Source organism: Ptychodera flava, chromosome 19, assembly GCF_041260155.1.
Source record: "Ptychodera flava strain L36383 chromosome 19, AS_Pfla_20210202, whole genome shotgun sequence".
Lineage (NCBI taxonomy): Eukaryota > Metazoa > Hemichordata > Enteropneusta > Ptychoderidae > Ptychodera > Ptychodera flava.
In genome coordinates this window covers 7,897,559-7,916,245 of record NC_091946.1, presented here as the reverse complement: position 1 = coordinate 7,916,245, position 18,687 = coordinate 7,897,559, and the positions used below count along the sequence as shown (strand labels likewise).

General features: G+C 36.4%; 2 protein-coding genes across 5 annotated transcripts in view; one reads left to right on the top strand and one right to left on the bottom strand.

The window, feature by feature from the left end:
* LOC139118496 (disks large homolog 1-like) overlaps positions 1 to 1,180 on the bottom strand; it is a 176,638-nt gene extending 175,458 nt beyond the window's left edge. For 2 of the 3 annotated variants that reach the window (XM_070681790.1, XM_070681792.1), the window contains exons 1-2: positions 893 to 1,178; positions 626 to 757 (exon numbers count right to left, since the gene is read on the bottom strand). In XM_070681790.1, the coding sequence (XP_070537891.1) occupies positions 626 to 757; positions 893 to 911 (151 nt within the window). In that variant the 5' untranslated portion in view covers positions 912 to 1,178. Of the gene's footprint in view, positions 1 to 625; positions 758 to 892 lie in introns of all 3 variants that reach the window. The other variant, XM_070681791.1, reaches the window with a different exon arrangement.
* A 197-nt stretch (positions 1,181 to 1,377) lies between these two features.
* Positions 1,378 to 12,986, top strand: LOC139118498 (transmembrane protein 126A-like). Of its 2 annotated transcripts, none has more exons than XM_070681808.1 (4): positions 1,378 to 1,545; positions 6,258 to 6,399; positions 8,218 to 8,471; positions 10,364 to 12,986. In XM_070681808.1, the coding sequence occupies exons 2-4, from the start codon at positions 6,281 to 6,283 to the stop codon at positions 10,630 to 10,632; spliced, it is 642 nt and encodes a 213-aa protein (XP_070537909.1). In that variant the 5' UTR covers positions 1,378 to 1,545; positions 6,258 to 6,280; the 3' UTR covers positions 10,633 to 12,986. The 2 variants fall into 2 exon arrangements, with proteins under 2 accessions (XP_070537909.1, XP_070537908.1); XM_070681807.1 differs by having other exon boundaries at positions 1,533 to 1,658.
* Positions 12,987 to 18,687: the final 5,701 nt, after the last annotated feature.

Below are 18,687 nucleotides of genomic sequence, written 5' to 3'. Positions count from 1 at the left end.
CAAGAGACTTGAGCCTCTCTGTTGTGTGCTACCCATCAAAATAGTTCCCCACTTCACATGGTTTAGAAAACTCGGGATCGGTGTCAGCTACCTTTCAATAACTGTCCCTGGGCCTCAGCTAAAACCAATACACTACTTCGTTTCACTCAAAAAGCTCAATTCAAGAAAAACTTGAAAGGGCAAATGGCGTGCCTTTGAAACTCTGTGTGGAGTCTACAATGGCATAATACATATGCATGTTTGCAGAGTAGCTTTTACAATGTGAAAGTGAGGGAAAACTGATCGACAAAGCCAATCTTCCCACTTTCTGTAAATCGATTCGTTGAAGACCCATCACTGCCAAATTTAGTTCGGTGAGACTTTCACTTTTTGGAATACATTAAAATACGTTACAAGCACGACGAACATACTGACAAAGTGAGGGCGACTCGAGTTCCAACCTGGCGGGCAACCATGCATAAATAAGTGACCCACATTAAATTGGACTTGTTTTGAAAGTGGAAACGCACCACTCACATACATATGCATGTTTCTCTACAATGGGTCAAAGGAACGCTGACAAGCCCAAGAGATATAGTACTGCGTGCGAAATTCGCGCGTGGGTGCTATAAGAAAATCTACCTACCCAGCAGTGCCTGAAACAGGCGGCTTTTGAAAATACGAATAACCCTTTCAATTGCTGTTCGTAAGGGCCGATCTCCGGGCTTCGTAAGTCGACCATGATATTCCTCGAGCAACTCAAGTGCTCGATGAGCATCTGTGAATAGATAAAACGGTAAAAATAACATCAAAAACAACTAAAGATTATGCTGGAAGGTGAAGTGAACTGCATCATTACGTTTACAGGCTTGAACTACTTTTCGAGACACAAACCACTTTCTCCAGCACCTACCTTGTTTTCGCACAGGCATTTGTTGCAGCGACACTAGCGAGTATTGCAGTTGAAGATCCAGTTTGCTTGTGTATACACGGGCACACCCTCCAAGAAAGTTGGCCGTGCGTTAAACAAAATGAAGCAATGACAAACAAAATCACAAAACGCGATCCGAGTCAAGTAACTCTAGATCCTGGCAATGCGGGCAAACGAGAACGACGACGTCAGCGGGCGGTAAAATGAAATTCGTACAGAGCAGAAAAACTTCCTACAATCCAAGATGGCGTCCTAGGACAACGATGCTGTGATCATGTGACCTAAATGACCTTTTGACCACTACAGATTCCAAAACCTAATTGACACGACGAATTTTACCATTAACTATGGAAAAAAGACACTAATTGCTGTCTGTTTTTCATCTGTGCGCTCCGTGTTAACTTCTCATGCAAATCTTGCTGAAGATTAAATTGTGTTTGCCTCACATGCCGCGCCGGTGATATTGCGCTTGCGCATTAGCCTCCCAAATTCAAGAAGGCATGGGTGACTTCTGCTACGGGCGTGAATAAGGAATCACATCGTTTTCTCATGTATCATCACTGTAAACCTGTTCAACTAGTCACGCCGTTGCTATTGATGTTAGCATGATATTCCGCGAAGACTCATAGCTCAAGGTAATTCACATCGTTTCGAGGTATACAAATATTACAGTGTATGATATCGACCATTGTGCGATCGCAAAATTTGATTCTCCGTCCATTATCAGACGACAACATGTGCAGCGAAGGTATACCGATCTTTTGCTTTTTTTCACTGGTGGCTTTTTGGGGATTCGACGTTGTTGTATGCTCACGAATTAAGCATTATCCAACTGGAATAATCTGGCTTGCCACACTGGGTCATCCAGGGAGACCCCGGCTGCGGCGTGTAAGGGTCACGATCTTTGACCCTGTCAGTGTCACACGCACCGTCCAACATCTCATTCATCGCATTTCGCCTTGTACAAATACCAAATGCCAGCGGTAGAACAGTTGCTCCGGAGCTGGCGGTTCGTACGTATATGGGCCAGCTTCCTATATAGTCATAACATTTTTGGTAAACTAAACATTTATTATAGTAACTTCGTGTACCAGCATTGAGAGTTAAAACTGCGATACATTTTCTGAACTCTCGGACCTGTTCTGAACGAAACATTTATTATAGTAACTTCGTGTTCAGGGGTTTCATTAAGTTTTGAAGTAGGGGGCCAGAATGAAAAAGTAGGCGGCTTGCAGCTGCCATGACCACAAAGCAGTTGTCGTGGGGGAGGGTCCGGGAGGGGTACACCCCCTCCCGGCCGAAGGCCGGAAACCCTAAAAAATGAGTTAAAATTCAATTTTTACAGCTCACAGTCACATGAATTTCTAGTATTTTCAGGAGAATTGTCAGCAGTGTTCCAGGGCAATTTGTGTTCATATCATAAAAAGCCATTTTACCTGGGATATTAGGCCTAAATATGATAATTCATAATTACAAATAATAAAATATGGTAATGTTGACGATATTTTGAACAAAGAAAACTGAAGTCTTAGAACCTAAGAACCTCTATGCTTTTTGGAGGTAAACTATAATAATTCACTATTATTAATGATATAAATTTGATATTGTAGACGATGTTATAAGTGTTACATCTAGACAGGGGGTTAGGGCATTGCCCCTCTGTTGAAATGTTGGCACCCCAATTAATTTGTCAAGGCGGACCACTCCCCCCAGTGAAATGTAGAGGTACAAGTAGAACACATGAACTGGTGAAATCCCCCCGAAATTTTCTATTAAAGGGGGAAATCCCTCTTGTTGATGCCATCCTGGATGAAACACTGATATTTTAAGCACAGTAAATGGGAAAATTTTCATTAATGTATAATTTTATGCTTTAAAAATTAATGTAAGAACCCTGATGTTTGGTGTGGCAATCTGTAGATGAAGAACTTTTATACCACTGGGGAGGTAAAAAGGATAATTTATTTAACAATAACGATAAAAAATGGCAATCGTTACCATATTTCGCAAATAGAAACAAAGACCCTCAAGGTTATTTGACTATATGGGTATGCAAAGTAAGAACCTTGATATAGAATGTGAAAATTAGTACGTTCAGTAGCTCACATTTGGATTTAACCTGACGATCGCTTTTGAAGTGAATTTTAAAGGTCTGGTCGTATTTTAACCACTCTCTGGATGACGTTTTTATTGGCGTCGATAGACCGAAAAGCAGTACATATAAGCTTAATACGTCCAGCTGGTTATATACCTTGACATTTACGCCTACCATGGTGCAACGCACGTCGGCTTCCTAAAATTCGAACTGTAATCAGGAAGTTTTTTCGTGAGAAAAAAATCAGGTTATTGTCTTCGAAAACAGTTTAAATCCACGTAATTATCCTTCTCTTGTTTCTTGGTCCACTTCAAAACCGAAGATCGTACAGAGAAGCTTGACCTTGCGATCGCTTCCGTCTTCATTTGTTCATCGACCATTTTGAATTGAGCTAATGACAGCCGACAGGTGTAGTACGCACGTTTTCATTGGCGTATATAAAGGTCTCCACATCGGGATCAGCAATTCAGGTAGCCAATTAGAATCGTCCGTTGCAATTCTGATTTTTATTAAGGCAGTATACGCAAGACCGACCGTGCTGCATCGTAGTACAAGGCGATCGTAGTAGTCGCTCGTCTTCTAAATTTTGTTTCACATAAAAGCCGTTGCAAAGTTTGACTACACATTTTGTGAAACTTGTCCGTATCATTTCAGAAGGTAAAAAATATTTCAGCGATGAAAGAGTTCAAATTTTCAAGAAAAAGTAGCCGGCGAAATCGTGAGAGTAACCGGTCAATTTCGCCGGCTGCCGGCTCTTAATGAAACCCCTGCGTGTACCCGCATTGAGAGTTAAAACTGCAATACAAGACCCATATACAGTTACAATAATATTACGTCATTTCTGAGTTGATTACAGTTTAGTTTGCAGTAATTGAATAATTTGCATGTGTGGCAAAAGACCGAGAACACACATGTTTCCTGCCTTTGATATTTGACAAAAGTGAAGCAATGATGCAATTTCTCCCATATTCACTTTTAGAGTATTTTCTTTAGAGGTATCCAGTTACACAGAACAAGTTGTTAAAGGGCCAAAGTCACCCATTTTTCATGATACGAGATACCATTTATATTGTTTGACATGTTGAAAGATACTGAATGAATGGGTGACCATGCATATATTCGACCCCAGTTTTAGACAAATTAAATGAAACCATGGCGAAAATGAATTAATGGTCATGACCATTATTCATTCTTGCGGTGGTTTCATGTATCGTGTCTAAACCGGGGTCAATATATACATGGTCACCCATTCATTCAGTATCTTTACATATAAATGGTATCTCGAATCAATCAAATTCATGAAAAATGGGCGACTTTGTCCCTTTAAACACTCCCACCTTTCTTAAAGAAATAGTGAGCAGTTGTTTGTATTATACTTATTTTTCAGTGAGTGGACTCCTTTTTGCAGATTTATGTTCAACAAATGAAATTATAAGCAGTGCCTTCATGGGTACACATGTAGTTATCTGTTTAAGTCTCAATTCATGAGGCCAAGTAAACTTTAAATTGCAATATGAAGCCCCTTTGTGTGTGTTTAATTTAAGTGAGCAAGGCGCTACGCGGAATCATGTTAGTGACAGAACCAAGGCACAATAGAGGTTATTTTGCCATTTGAAAAGTTACAAAATACCTTTAATATTTTTTTCTTAGTGAAATTACATGATAAAAATATTCTTACGTCTCGATGGTGGACTTTGGAATTACATTTCAGAAAAGAATTGCAAGTTTTCCTTTCACTTTATGCACATCACATTAATATACAAGGTGGTTTGGAACCTGTTTGACTCTTGAGGTTGAATTTTACTGGCCCATAAACAGCGCCCTCACACGCCTCGTGAATTCAATCTACTGTTTTTTTGTGGTGGTCAATACTGTGGCTGTTCGTTTTGTGATGATAAGGGGTACAGTTCAAAAAAACTACCTGAATGAATTTAGTGGAAAGCAATGCATGCTTTAATGTCGGTGAACATGCATTAATCAAATAATTTTTATTTTTTTTTCTTTCTTTCTTTCTGTGCATCTGTCAGAAAAACAAAGTGATCGTCTACAGGTTTCAGTGGCTTCATCTATGTTTGGGTTCAGAAATAGTGCCAGTCTGACTTAGATATTTATTTTTAAAGCACCAGCATTCTTCCAGTTCACACAACAGTTACCAGTATTTTGGAAGCCAATTTTTTCCCGTTTTTGAGATATTACGAGAACTGAAAGGACACTCAACAAAACTCAAAATTTTATAAAAAATAACTAAATAGCCATGGTAATTTTCATTTCCAAATCATTTAGTATACATGTATTATTGTATCAAGGATTTTGTGTGTTCATTGAAACAAAAAAAGAAATCACAGCAAAAGTTTTATATGCCACAAGTTTCATTGTCACTCAGAAACCAAAACAAACACTGCAGCCCAACTGCAACCGGATACGAGCGAGGAAAATGTGAAGACGCTATAATCATATACATGTACCTCCATCCTTTTACGATGCATGCTGTATGGTTTGAGAGTGACTTGAATATCAATGTAGCAATGTGATAGCCAGTCAGTCTCCTTACCGGCTGATTCCATGTGCAGTGCTACTGAAAGCATTTTGTCTTGTGAAGTAACACATGTTGTACACAACCATAGCAAGGTTTTATCAGGAAGGCCAATCAATTTATATCACTCAATGTCTGATACGTAGTGTAATTTCTGTAAAGTATTCTAGTCATGGCCTCAAACCCATGTGCAGAGATCAGTCATGTTTTGTTTGTTTTTCCATTCGTTGTTCATTGATTTGTAATCATGTTATGTCTTTTAAACCACATGTTAAGTAGATTTTAACAAATATTACTCCACAGAAAAAACTACAAAGGAATTATTTGCCATTTATAATATTTTGCAAAGGATTATCAAACATGCATGTATGTGCTTATCACCAGCTGGTCACTGTAGTCCTATTTGTTTTAATGCAGTTCATTTTTTTTCACATTTACCTTTAATTCAGAGGGAAATTATCTCCTTTTTAATAGTTTTACCATTACATCATATGAGGGACATTGCCACTTTGGAAAGAGAAATGTAAAGTCAACAGTTTTAAGAAAAACCTGAGTCTGATCTTTTATCTTAAAAACCAAGGCCTCCAGGGAGGAGTGATATAAAATATGTGTTATGAATAACATTAGACTTATCTGACAAATCTTCCTGTTGAAATATCAAATTATTTGTGTTATTAGTTTAAATAATATTTTCAGGATTTTCTTCCTTCCTATTTTAGGTCTTAGAAAATATTTTGGCACAATGGAGAGCAAACACAGAAACTCAGATGATCATCCTGTGTACAAGGAAGAATACTTGACGGAAAGAGAAGTTCTGGATTTACAATGGAAGGCTATTTCACAGTTACCAAATAAGGAGGGGTAAGCTAGAAGGATTTTGCAAATGAAATAGTTGTGGGAGCAAAGAGTTTCATTTTACCTAGCGTGTCATTAGGTTTTATTCCAGTCAGCATTAAGAAATCTAATGTATTGCTTGACAAAGTGTTTTTGAAAACTCAAGATGTTACATCTATATCGATTATGAAAGCACAGCTACTAAATTCTCGTAGTGGACTCAGTTACTTCATTTGTCAAGAAATCAGGTGTTTTACAATACCACTTCAATAATTCTGCATGACTTGCTTTTTGCAAGTAATGGCATAATTTGCATATTGGTGAAATAGATCTAGTTAACAACTCAGTATCTCTGACAATGGTAAGCGATGTAGTTCTCCCATTAAATGGTCATTCTTGTGACCCCTACATGTAACGTTACATCCTGGTACTTTATATTAGTTATAACCACCAGTTTGATCATCATTCTGTTACAGACCACCATAAATGTGTCTCAAGTACTCTTACTTATTTGCAAACTGATATTTGCGTTTTCTTTGAGGATGAGGTTGAAGCTTGAATAACCAGTCCACATCTCATTAACAAAATACCAGAATGTAGGGGTCATGTTGGGGTCATGAATAAGATACATGGAAGAAGCTGGTAAATCTATGCTGCTGAAATAACCAGTGTTATGAGGCCATTTTTCAATGACCTTGTTCTACCATGCAACAATTCAAAATATTGAGATCAAGATATGATGGAAACCTGTGAAACAGTCTGTTCCCACTAAGGTTCATTTGCGTGCTATTTGCACAGTGTCTCCAACTGCCTTCACAGTGGAATTTAATGTTTAGCTCAAATTTAGTATCAGTCATTGCGATCAGTATTTAATAGTTTTTGTAATGATAAACATCAGAACTCTGAATGAAATGTGCCGATTTTACTTCTGCGTTCTGAGTTTTAGTGCTCATTGGCAACGCAGTTGCTACCAACATGGTACGAGTATGCGTTTATTATACGTTGTGACTATGTGACAGGATATAAAGTAGCATATATACAGAAGGCACAACATGGCTGCCTCTGTGGTCGCCATACTATTCCGGCACCAAAGCCTAAGTTGCGCATCAACTCAAAACCCTAGAGGGAACACTGAAAACAATGGTGTTCACAATGTGCCATACCAAATGACCAGAAAGCAAAATATTAAAAATGAAATTGTAGAGATTAGGCCATACTAACATTTTATTTTGATGTAAGTTATTTTTTCTGACACTCTTGGTGATACATTTGAAAATTGTTCAGAGATAACAACTGTGATATGATCATTCAACAAGTTGTAAAAGACAGGTTTCCTTTGATTTGGAACTTACTCATTATATAGATAAACTGTCTAAAGAAAAAGTTCACATTTTGTGAAGTAACCTTTGCAAAATTGCTTCGGTAGAATTTTGCAGTTCTGTTTCTTCAAAGTTGTGTTGCTAATACAGCAGTAAAGCCCAGGGCTTTTCAACAAACAAAACTGTACATTTACAAAGTAGTATTTGATTTTTAATGCAAAAAGAAACAACGAAAACACAAGCAAGCAAAACCAATCTGCTACTAACTATAGTGTGACAGTAGATTTCAAATAATACTGAACTAAAACAGCATCAAATGTGTAGCCTAGTATTTTTCTACTATTCTTGAAATGCAGTGTTCATATGACAATGTGTCTTCTGATGTCCCTTTATCCAGTTATCTCAATTAAATAATCTTTTAGAAAATGTGTAAAATGCATAATCCCTAATTTCTCCTGTACAAGGAAAAGAGTTGAGCTTTAGCGCTCATTTATAATAACCCTGTATTATTTTGCTTTTTTCGCAGATGGCCCTTCCAGACAGGCCTTGTGGCACTGGCTGCCAACTCATCCTTTACCGGCCTGGTGAGTCTTTCCTTCTACCGGCGGATGATGAAAGTTAGGGCAGGATTTCTGCTAACCAGTATTCCAATGGCAGTGGTACCATTTATGACCACAGCCATGACATGGCACTCATTTCTCAATATACCTCTACTAATGGGTCAGATAAACTGCGGTGTCTGTACTCAGATCAGGGGAACCCTGTTGAATGTCGTTGTAGGTAAGCAATCATCAATTTTCAATGCAAAAACATGTTGGTTTTCCTGTCCAATTTCAATTGTAACATTTATGGCATCTCATATTGTAAATAGGCTTTTGTCCATGTTTTTTTAGACTTGTGTGGGATAATATTAATTAATGTACTCATATATTAAAAACTCTTTCTTGTACAATGTGTATTTCCCTGTGTCCAAACACATTTTACAATTTTGTATATATTTGCTGTCAAATGATACAGTGTACAAAAAATTCTGTACCGTAAATTTGTCTCCTTTCAGAATATTTGATAGTAAAAGTTGAAGATGTACTGTAACACAACCCTCCATTCCAAGCCATCCGGCAAAATTGACCTTTCATGATAGTTTGTGGATGACTACACAAATGTAGGGTGGTTGAACATTTGTGAAATGTTTGAAGAGAACGATCATCTGTGACATTACATTGGAAAGTGCATCCCACAAATTTATCTCCTCTTAGAATGACTGAGTCTGTAATTTGTAGACGTGCTGATACGTGACTGTCCATTCCAAGCCAGCCGGCAAAATTGACCTTTTATGATAGTTGGCAGATCATTACACAATGTAGGGTAGCTGAACATTTATGAAATGTTTGCAGAGAATGATCTGCTCAGAGTTCTTTGCACTCTTTGAAATAGAATTCAAAGGCTCTCGGTTACAACAGCTCAGCGGGATAATTGCAAATTTTCTATCAAGTAGCTCCCTGAGTGATTTTTAGCTTCAATGTTTGTTTTCATTGTCAGAATTTCATCCTCAGTGGAAGCCATCACAAAATTCAAATAAAAAGAATTATAATATACAGTGTATACAGGGAGACAGCCACTCTTTTCAGTACATTGTTATGACAAGAAACAGTTAAAATTCCTTCTTAAAATTAACTAATTAACTCAAATAATTTGATGCAAATATCGTGACTGTCAAATGCAACCTCACAGAGCTGTGTTTATGTACATTTCCTGTGAGGGATTCACAATTGGCTCAATTGAGGGGATAGATACAAAATATGTTAGGCTAAAACTGCTGAAAACAAATTTGCTTCAATTGTGATTTTTGAAAGAAGAAAAAATCACATGACGGTCAGCAGAAAAATATGTGTAAATTTTGGAATGGGGTTCGATTCTTTATGCAAAATCCAAACAAAATGATTAGTCAAATATTGGAACACTAAAAAATTGCATGCCTACATTCTTTCCCTGGGGTAGAGTAGCCATTAGCTCAAAGTGTGTTTTGCTGTTCAGTGCCAGAATATATGTCACGCTTTTGTTTCATATGCAGTGTCTGGAAGTAGGCTTCAACTTCCATTTGGTGGACTGTTCAATCTGTTCAACCTAAAATTTGACAGAAAACATCACAAGGAGCAGTTTTGGCCATTTAGAGATACCTAGTCTGTGCTGCATAGAATAGGATAAAGTATAAAATTAAAAGTACACAAATGGCTGTGAATTTTTTTCAGTCAGAAAAAATGTCTTCTTTCATAGCTTGAAAAGGAACACATATAAAAATGTGTCTCTTCTCTGCGGTTGCCAAATACAGAAACAGGCATGTCTGTCAGTTTTATTAAACTCTAATCCAGGGCTCTTAAATAAAATAATATCACTTAGGTATGTCTGATTACACTTTGGTATTTCTCAATGTTAATCAAATTCTTTCTTGCAGAATGATAGATATATTAGTTTCAGACTGGTGACTGAAATATTCTGTATCTCAATATGGCCTTGGTTGCACGTATTCTTTTTGTGGTATTTTCTTTTGAGCTCTAATATTTTAGTTACTGTGGAATATTGTGCCACACAATTTGGCCACCTGTCAATGACAATGCTCCCAACTTAGCCATAGAGGGCGCTGTTAAATATTTTCCACTGTGGTTTCTCTGCAGGTGCTATTTATCCCACAGCTCTGGCTATCCCATTGGTAACCTCGCTTGCAATTAAACACAAAACAGTGGAGATTCCAAAGAAACAGGGACTTGTTGGTCTGTTGAAGTTTTACACAAGGATGAATAAACACATGCAGACTAGGTTTATGACAATATGTCTCTATCAAGCTGTTTTGGGTTATTACATCGCCACAAAGGAGTTTCAAGTTTACAAGAAGATGAATTCTTACTTTGAGCCTGTGGAAGAAGGAATGGATAAGACGTACTAGAATGAGTTTCATGGATTTGATTGATTGCAGATGGTGAAAGATACAATGCAAAGCCACTCATTGAAATCTCACTAGGAATATGATGCAGCTAACTGAGAATGTAGTTGAATAGTGCTTTCCTATGCAGAAACAGCAATAATGCCAGAAACATTATTGAGTATCTCCATGGAAGAAATATTCATCTCTATAAATCTAAGAATTTGGACTGAGAATCTATCTCATTGTATCATCTGGTCAAAGACAATAGAATATGCAAAGATACAAAGGCCCAAGAAGTGGAGTGTGCTTGATGGAGTGCCTGCTCATTGCAAGGATCAATAATACTGTGAGATCTTGATCTGTGATCTTTTGTATGTTATCATCTCAGATCTTATAAAAAAGATAGAATCTATACAAGATGCAAAGATCGAAGAGCTTAGTGTGCCAATTTTAGAGCATTTTGGTGGCTTTCAGAACTATTCAGTTGGATAAAACATTAATTTAGATTAAATGTACATTTCACAGGGCATTTCCCATGTTCCACCTGCATTTCGGCAACATTTTGTTTGCAATGGTCCTTAGATTGTCACCTGATCAGTGAATTGGATTTGATATTTAAAAGTGTTTTTATTTCATTTTAGCATCTGTGTGAAATTTCCATTGTCAAGCTGTTAGGGATGTATAAAATATGATTTTTGGGGACAATACATTTTATTTTGCTGTTCAAAATCAGCGTAATTGTTGGAAGCCAGATAGGAATCAAGTCATTAAAATGTTGACAGTATTCTGCCTCAAGAAATGCAATTAGTTTTTATTGTGGTTTCAAAAAAGTTATTAAACAAAATTGAAAAGCATTTGAGGTGGATGACTAAACAAAAAACAAGATGTCATTTTCTCTACAATTGCATATATTGGTAGCAGTGAGTGGGCAAGAAAAAAAGAGAGAAAATGTGGTCCCATAATTCAGTTTTAGATACATAGAAATATATCACATCCTTTGATTTCATGCAACTGAATTTGCTTCATGACAAATTTCATCTTTCAAAGAGTGAGTGAGCAGGTTAAGACTGAAGAATTGTCACTTCCTTCCAGTGTAGATTCTAATTCTAGAACATTCCTCCACAAATGACTTTCAGATGTCTGAAGAGACAAAATGGATGCTAGCCAAACAATGAGGATGCATATTGCTATATTTATCAAAGCCATAAGTACTCTACAAAGTCAGCATTTTTCTTACCTAGGATTGTTTTGTCAAGAAAGAAACAAGTAATGCCATTTTATTGTGAAACCTAGCATGAAAACATATTTTATAATTCAGTTTCCAAATTACCTTCTTTCTGCTTTTTTCTATGAAAATTACAAGAAAACGACAATAATACAATGGAATTGGCTACCACTGCACTATTCTTGGCAGGTTCTCTGCCGTAAGTGAGATTTGGCTTCAAAGCATATCTGAAAGTGATGAAGTATTTGACCAGCAGGCAGTTATTCTACATCACATTTTGGCCTGCCTAATACACATTGATACTCAAAATGACATACCTTCTCAACACACACACTACTGTAAAATTCCGGCATCAAGGTTCAAACCCTCACAGCAGTCAGTATGTGTCACATACAAGTTGAACACTTCAGGTCAAGGTCATTATGAAATAAAAATGAAGGTATCATGAAGATCACTGTGACATAATCCACGGTGACATACAACTATATCACTGTGACATAAACCACTGTCAAGTCAAACTGGTAAAATCTTGCTTTGTGTTTGGAAAAAACAAGTCTGTAAAACTCATGTTTTATATGTTTGAAGCAGTTTAGAATGGTAAAGAGTGTCATATGTAATTAAAGAAAGTGAAAAACTTATATAAATGATGTGATGCATCACTGGTTGTAACCAGTGTGACCTGATAACAGCTGATGAACCTGACAGGAAAAGGGTTCAAGGCCTTGTACATCAGAGATGCTTGAAGTAATTGGAGGTGAAGTGACGTTTTTTCCCAGTGTTTTTTGTCAAAGATATAATGACAAGCCAGACGTAACAACTATATCTGGCAAGATTTAAGAGTAAAGGGATTGGGCAAACTAATCTGATAATTTACTGGCTATTCTGGGCATGTCATTCTCTTTATCTGTCATGTACTCTGTCTTTCAAGAGCAATGTACTAAGTGACAGCGATCTGTATAAATTCCTGTCTGAACAAGACACCTCAGGTACAAAATGAGCATTTTAACTGTGTATCAAGGACTCACGTATGTCATATGATTCACTGGACTGATATTATTGTTTAACGTAAATCACATTTTAGTAAAACTTTATTCTTGCAGTTCTGGATGGACAGTTTGCTATGAAAACAATAAATGCATGAAGTATTCTATTTATTCTTTTTGTGTATTTTGTTAGTGTTGATTTTAGCATCAATTTAAAGAGTTTTTCGTGACTCTTTCACTAATGATAAACATGATTTTCCAACTAACCTCAACTTTGTGCACACTTTTCATGCAATATGATGAATCAATTACTGAGTTTTGCACTCTGATATTTTAATTTCTCTTCATACTGGAGGTGTTCTAAGATATTCAATGCATTTCTTAGAGGAACACCATCAGAAATGGCAGGTAGAGTTTTGAATTCGCCCAGTGTTTCCATGTGAGCTACAGCTCAGCCAGGTTAAGCATGTCAACACTTACACAGCCTATATTGCTAAATAGCTGTAATTTAGAGCCAGTGAGAGTAAAATTTGATATCTTGTGAAAAAAAATGCCTTAAGGCAGACAAAATCTGTAAAGGGAGGGGTAGTCAGAACTGCTGAAAAGTTGCCAGGGACCCCCTACGACCAATGTAAACACTGTATCTAGGGTACGTTGGCGATTGATGAAAGTTAATTCATAATTGTTAGCAATGAATTTTGTAAAATTGAAATGGTGACATGATGCATCTAGATATCATACATGAAATACATTGTTTTTTAAACAAGAAAGTCGCACACACGTAGTTATGACAACCCCCTCCCTCTAACCAACAGTTAATGTTCTGTCAATAATCCTGATGGGAAGCCATATCTAGCATCCACTTAAGTTGTGGTATGTATGTATACATTGCCCAGTGAAAGCTAATTGAATAAATCCAATTATAAAAGTAGCAAGAAGGTCATTCTCAGCAGAAAGAATGTAATTTATTCTCTTTGATGTATGCAATATCACTTTATGTGTATAAAATTTTGAATTACATTGCCCTTCGCATATTTTACATATTTCCTTCACGTGAAGCAGATACAGGAAATTTTGGTTTTGGTCAGTCGCCAGGGCATGACCAATCTTGTAACAATATTATTGTTTATTATTTCATTAAGTCAATCTTTGCAACAGAAAACAATAGGAGTCCACCAACAGGAATGCAAGTTATATAAATGTGAGAAAAAATTCCTCAAACATTTAAATTGGCAAATTTTATGTTCATGCCAAATAAATTAATAACTACACGTCAAATTTCAAAGATTTATGACCATGGTAACATTGAAAATGCAGAGAACAACAAATGTTTGCAGATCCAAATTGCGGTATCATTTTTAAAAAAGTGAGGTTGCCTCTGGGTATTTACAAACCGCATTTAATTTCTATGAATTACAGAGAAGATTTTTGAAGAAAACCAAGAAAAAATTTCTAAAAAATGTAAATATGTAAATTGTGTATGCTACTTTAATAATATTTAATGAAGAGCATCCCTTTGAAGTTACATCTGTAAGACTAATGGCAAAATTTACAATTGCAAACTTTCAGCAGCATTTGTACAAACTTAATTCAGAGTAGAAAATTTCTGAAAATTGGGTAAAGTATGAGAAAAATATCAAAACAATTACATATTCCAAATTTACGTTGATTTTAACAGAACTTACTAAGAAGAAGATGTTTTGCCCACAAATATGGAAATTAACCAAAAAATAGCATTTTCAAATTTCATTTTAACAAATCCAATATTCGTCAGTGATTTGTAAACCAGATAAGAAAGATTTCATCGTGATTTCAAAGAAGTATAACAAAGTTGACGCATCTGTGACAGTGGAGGTAGAAATGGAAACACATGTATTCTGCCAAAGAATATTAAACAGATTATAACAACTTTCTATATTGTGTTATTATTGTTCTGTGTAGATTTTTCAGAAATCTCCATCATTGTTATGTAAGACCGGTTGGTTGTATCAGTTCTCTATCATCACCGTGATAAGTAGACAGCTGTTTATGTTTCTACACAACTCTCTGTCAAATGTGTTAAGAGCCATAATATGCCGTCTGTTTTATGGATATTTATCGTATATTCACACTTAATTGCTTACGAATGTTTGTAAATGCAGGACTTAGATTAATCACATATTTTATCATCTTTGGCACATTTGAAATGTGCCATCATGGAGAGTTGTCCCGAACTTGCTAATGAGTACAGATTTTCTTTCCTTTCTCTGCAGTAAAGTCATGTGTATTTACAAGATAAACAGCCCCAGCAAATGAAAAAAAATATATTGAACAAATACTTCACTTTCAAATTCGACTAGAATGTGGGTGTTTGTTCCATCACGTCTTAAACACTTGGTAAAACATCAAATTAATCATTAATGTGTTTTAGCCCTGAAACAGAAGGGAAATTTAGTCGAATATGAACTCTTGATAAAGAATGTAATTATTGTCTCCAAATGGTATTTTAATATCTGTCTAATGTATTGACCCTGGTCATGATGATTAATGTTTAGAAATTGACATATTCATAATACGGAAGAAATGCGACATTTGAGTTCAGAAAGTGACCCACTTATGGTTTGACGCACGTTCTTTCACCTTATTTCCTCGCATATGTTGAGACACGTTACAAAGATAGTGTTAAAACTCCGTTCCAAGCCCTAAACCATCCTTCAAGGCACTTGTATACAAATATGGAATAATTTATTTGTAGATATCAAGAAAAAACATATTATTTTGCTACACGCGTGAACTTAAAGAAATATAATTAGCTTCCCCTATTGGCTTATTGTGGTTCATTTGTAAAGTAAAAAGAGATTTTTTTACAAAATTAAGGTACAGGCCTGATGTGAAAATTAGGCAAGAAGAATTTTCAAGTTACGCTTACGCTTAGGCCTGTCGAATACTTCGAATACATACTCAGTTGCAATTGTTGAGTGTCATGCCCATCGTCCTAGGAAAAGATAGACCATAGACCAATGCATAGACCAATGACTGACTTTCTCTCCACGTTCTAAAATTGACAAACGGAGTTCAAGCTTAACACTGTGTTTCATTTCGTTCATAAAAGTGAAAACAAACTTTAAGTTTAGCAAGGCTGTTCACCGAAAGCACCGCAATTTTTTGACAGAAAAGCGTAGAATTTTCAACTTTTTTTCCAAAAACAAAACAGCATTGAAAGAATGTTCATGGCGTCATCGGCCAACTTCAAGTTGATTTTGTTCAGTCTAAATCTAGATGAAGAAAACTGAAGTTTCACGAAAGTTTCATGCTAAAAGTGACCCCTCTGGGCTCCTGTTTCTATTGAAAGCTGTCGTCTCGAGCTTTAAAGGTCGAATTCACCTTGGTACATATATACGGACTCTGAAATATATACAAGTATTATATATTTCTCCATCTTATTTTTGTGAAAAATTCAAATTTCTTCAGAAATCTGACGCAGGGAGGGAAGGACTGCTTGAACTTCTATTTCAAATGTCGGTATTAATTTAAGGTAATTTTTAGTGTTGATTTTGAAAGAGAATGGTTGAAAGTTTCCTTAACTCAGCAAAAAATGAGTCTATCAATTTCAATTTCGGAACTACATTAACTACATAAACCTATGTTATCCCTTTGAGAGTCATCTTAAGTGCCGAAGATAGGTTTTTTTTTGCAATAAATTACAGATCAAAGCGGTGTCGCTACTCATTAAAATAAAATAAAAGAATATCGTCTAAATTCACCACCAGATTAGTCTTGAAATAACAGTCAGTGTCCTCATTTCCCAATGGCTAGTATATGTTTCTGAAATTTTACCAGAAAAAAATTGTGGATGGATGTTTGCGTTCAGTAGCCACGGAACGAGACTATCTGTGAAATAATGTGAGCAGCTAGCGAGGCCAATGAATGGCCAATGAAAGGCAGTTTCTATTCTCGAAACAATTACCAGCTGATGTCATTTCCAGGAAACATTCAAGGTCATGGAACACTACAGCAATAATTAAAATCATGACAGTCGGAACAAGCATTGAGTAATGACCTAGACCCAGCTGTGGCCGTCAAGAGTGTGATTATTTAAGTATGTTTTACAGTCCTCACGACCCACACACAAAACTCACTCGTGTAGGTGTAAGCTGTTCGACAAGTCTGACAGGATTACCCGACCCTTCGGAGGAAATTATCGTGCTCTTTTCACGTCTCTTGGGTCCGTTGCACTGTGTGAGAAATATTCACGTGTGGCCCCATTAATGGAAACCCCTGGCTTACAACTTGAAAATTATACTAACATAAGTTGTCAGTTCTGATACAAGAAAAAACTTATTGAATATCTATAGCCCCTTTTTTCAGCACAAAACGTACTATTGTAAGTTGATACTCTTGTCTCCCAAAAAGAATGTTTGCTTGGTAAGTAATTTGACTGATTTGGTTACTTTGCTTTACTTACTTACTTACGAAGAACTTATGTACGCATACTCACTGGTTGAATATGGTCATGGTTCAAACTGATAACTTTACACAAACAGCACCATCGTGATCTGGACATTTATATACTTACTTATTTATTTATTTATTTATTTATTTTTTTAGTTTGTTTTGTATGTTTGCTTGTTTGTCCTTAGTTGACTGGTAATTCGAAAACATTTATTCCTTTATACATTGTGTTCAAACCGCTTACGCTGCAGCGCTGGCTGCCTATAAATTGACCGTGAATGCTGAAGAAAATTACAGGTGATATTTTACGAGGATCTGATAGCCAGTTCACGCCGAAACTTAAAAGTATAGATACATTATAACAAATGTCTGATATATGGCTTAAATGAATATTTAAAAACAATCATGTCTATCTTATCATATCAAATACCTATTGAATGACACGAAACGATCATAACGCATCATTTAATGCATATTATAATATTATACCAAAAACTGAATTACATATAAAATGCCCATAATGTACGGCCTACAAGAGGAGCATGACTGACTGTCGTGTTAAGCAAACGCCAACAGTCTCCACACCATGTGCAGCAGTGACGTTCGGTAAGCTTATAGGATCGCTTCCTGCAACTGTGCTTTATCGGGGCGGTGTTTGACGCACGTATACCTCAAGTTCCTAAATCATTGAGCTCGTAGCATCCCACTTGACTGCAGCATCCAAATTGTCGATTCACAGAAGCGCAGCCGGCGGGATTCAACGGCCAATATCTGAGACGTGTTAACCTACGCAACAAAAAATCGCTCAAGGTCACAACATCACACAGGGTGAACTGTTCCGGATGTTATCTGGTCCAAAAGGATTACAAGATTCTCAATTCGGATGAAGTTGCTATGTCTTATTAAAGTCGCCAGAAATCAATTGACTAGTATCCGAGAAGCAGTAAAAGACAGTGACGTGCCCTAGAATGGTGATGAGAGCTAAATACCTAAATGAATGACTGAACATAACATCCATTTTCATCTCAGCAAAAAGTATGCTTTCGTACATGCAACTCGACTCTCCTGGTTGGTACGCGTTAGATTAAAACATTTACAAAAGGCACGCGTTTCCTATAAAGTGACTTCTGGAAACAGATTAGGTTGATCGCCAACCCTTTTTATAGTTGAGTCCTGCTCGAGGAAAGTGTCATATGCGATGAAACTGGCCCAGTTATTTAAGAGTGTAACAAGAACTTTGCTTCCACGAGGAAAAATGTTCAGGATCGTCAGGTTTGAAATAATTTAGATTAGGTTACCGCAAACACATATTTTTAACCTTTTCCTATATGTTACTATAATTCTGTCTTTCGATCTCTAAGACTTCAAAGTTTTTCGTCGCGAACGTTGAAGATTGTAAATTTTAAAATTAGAGAATTAAAGTCAAATATGAGGCAT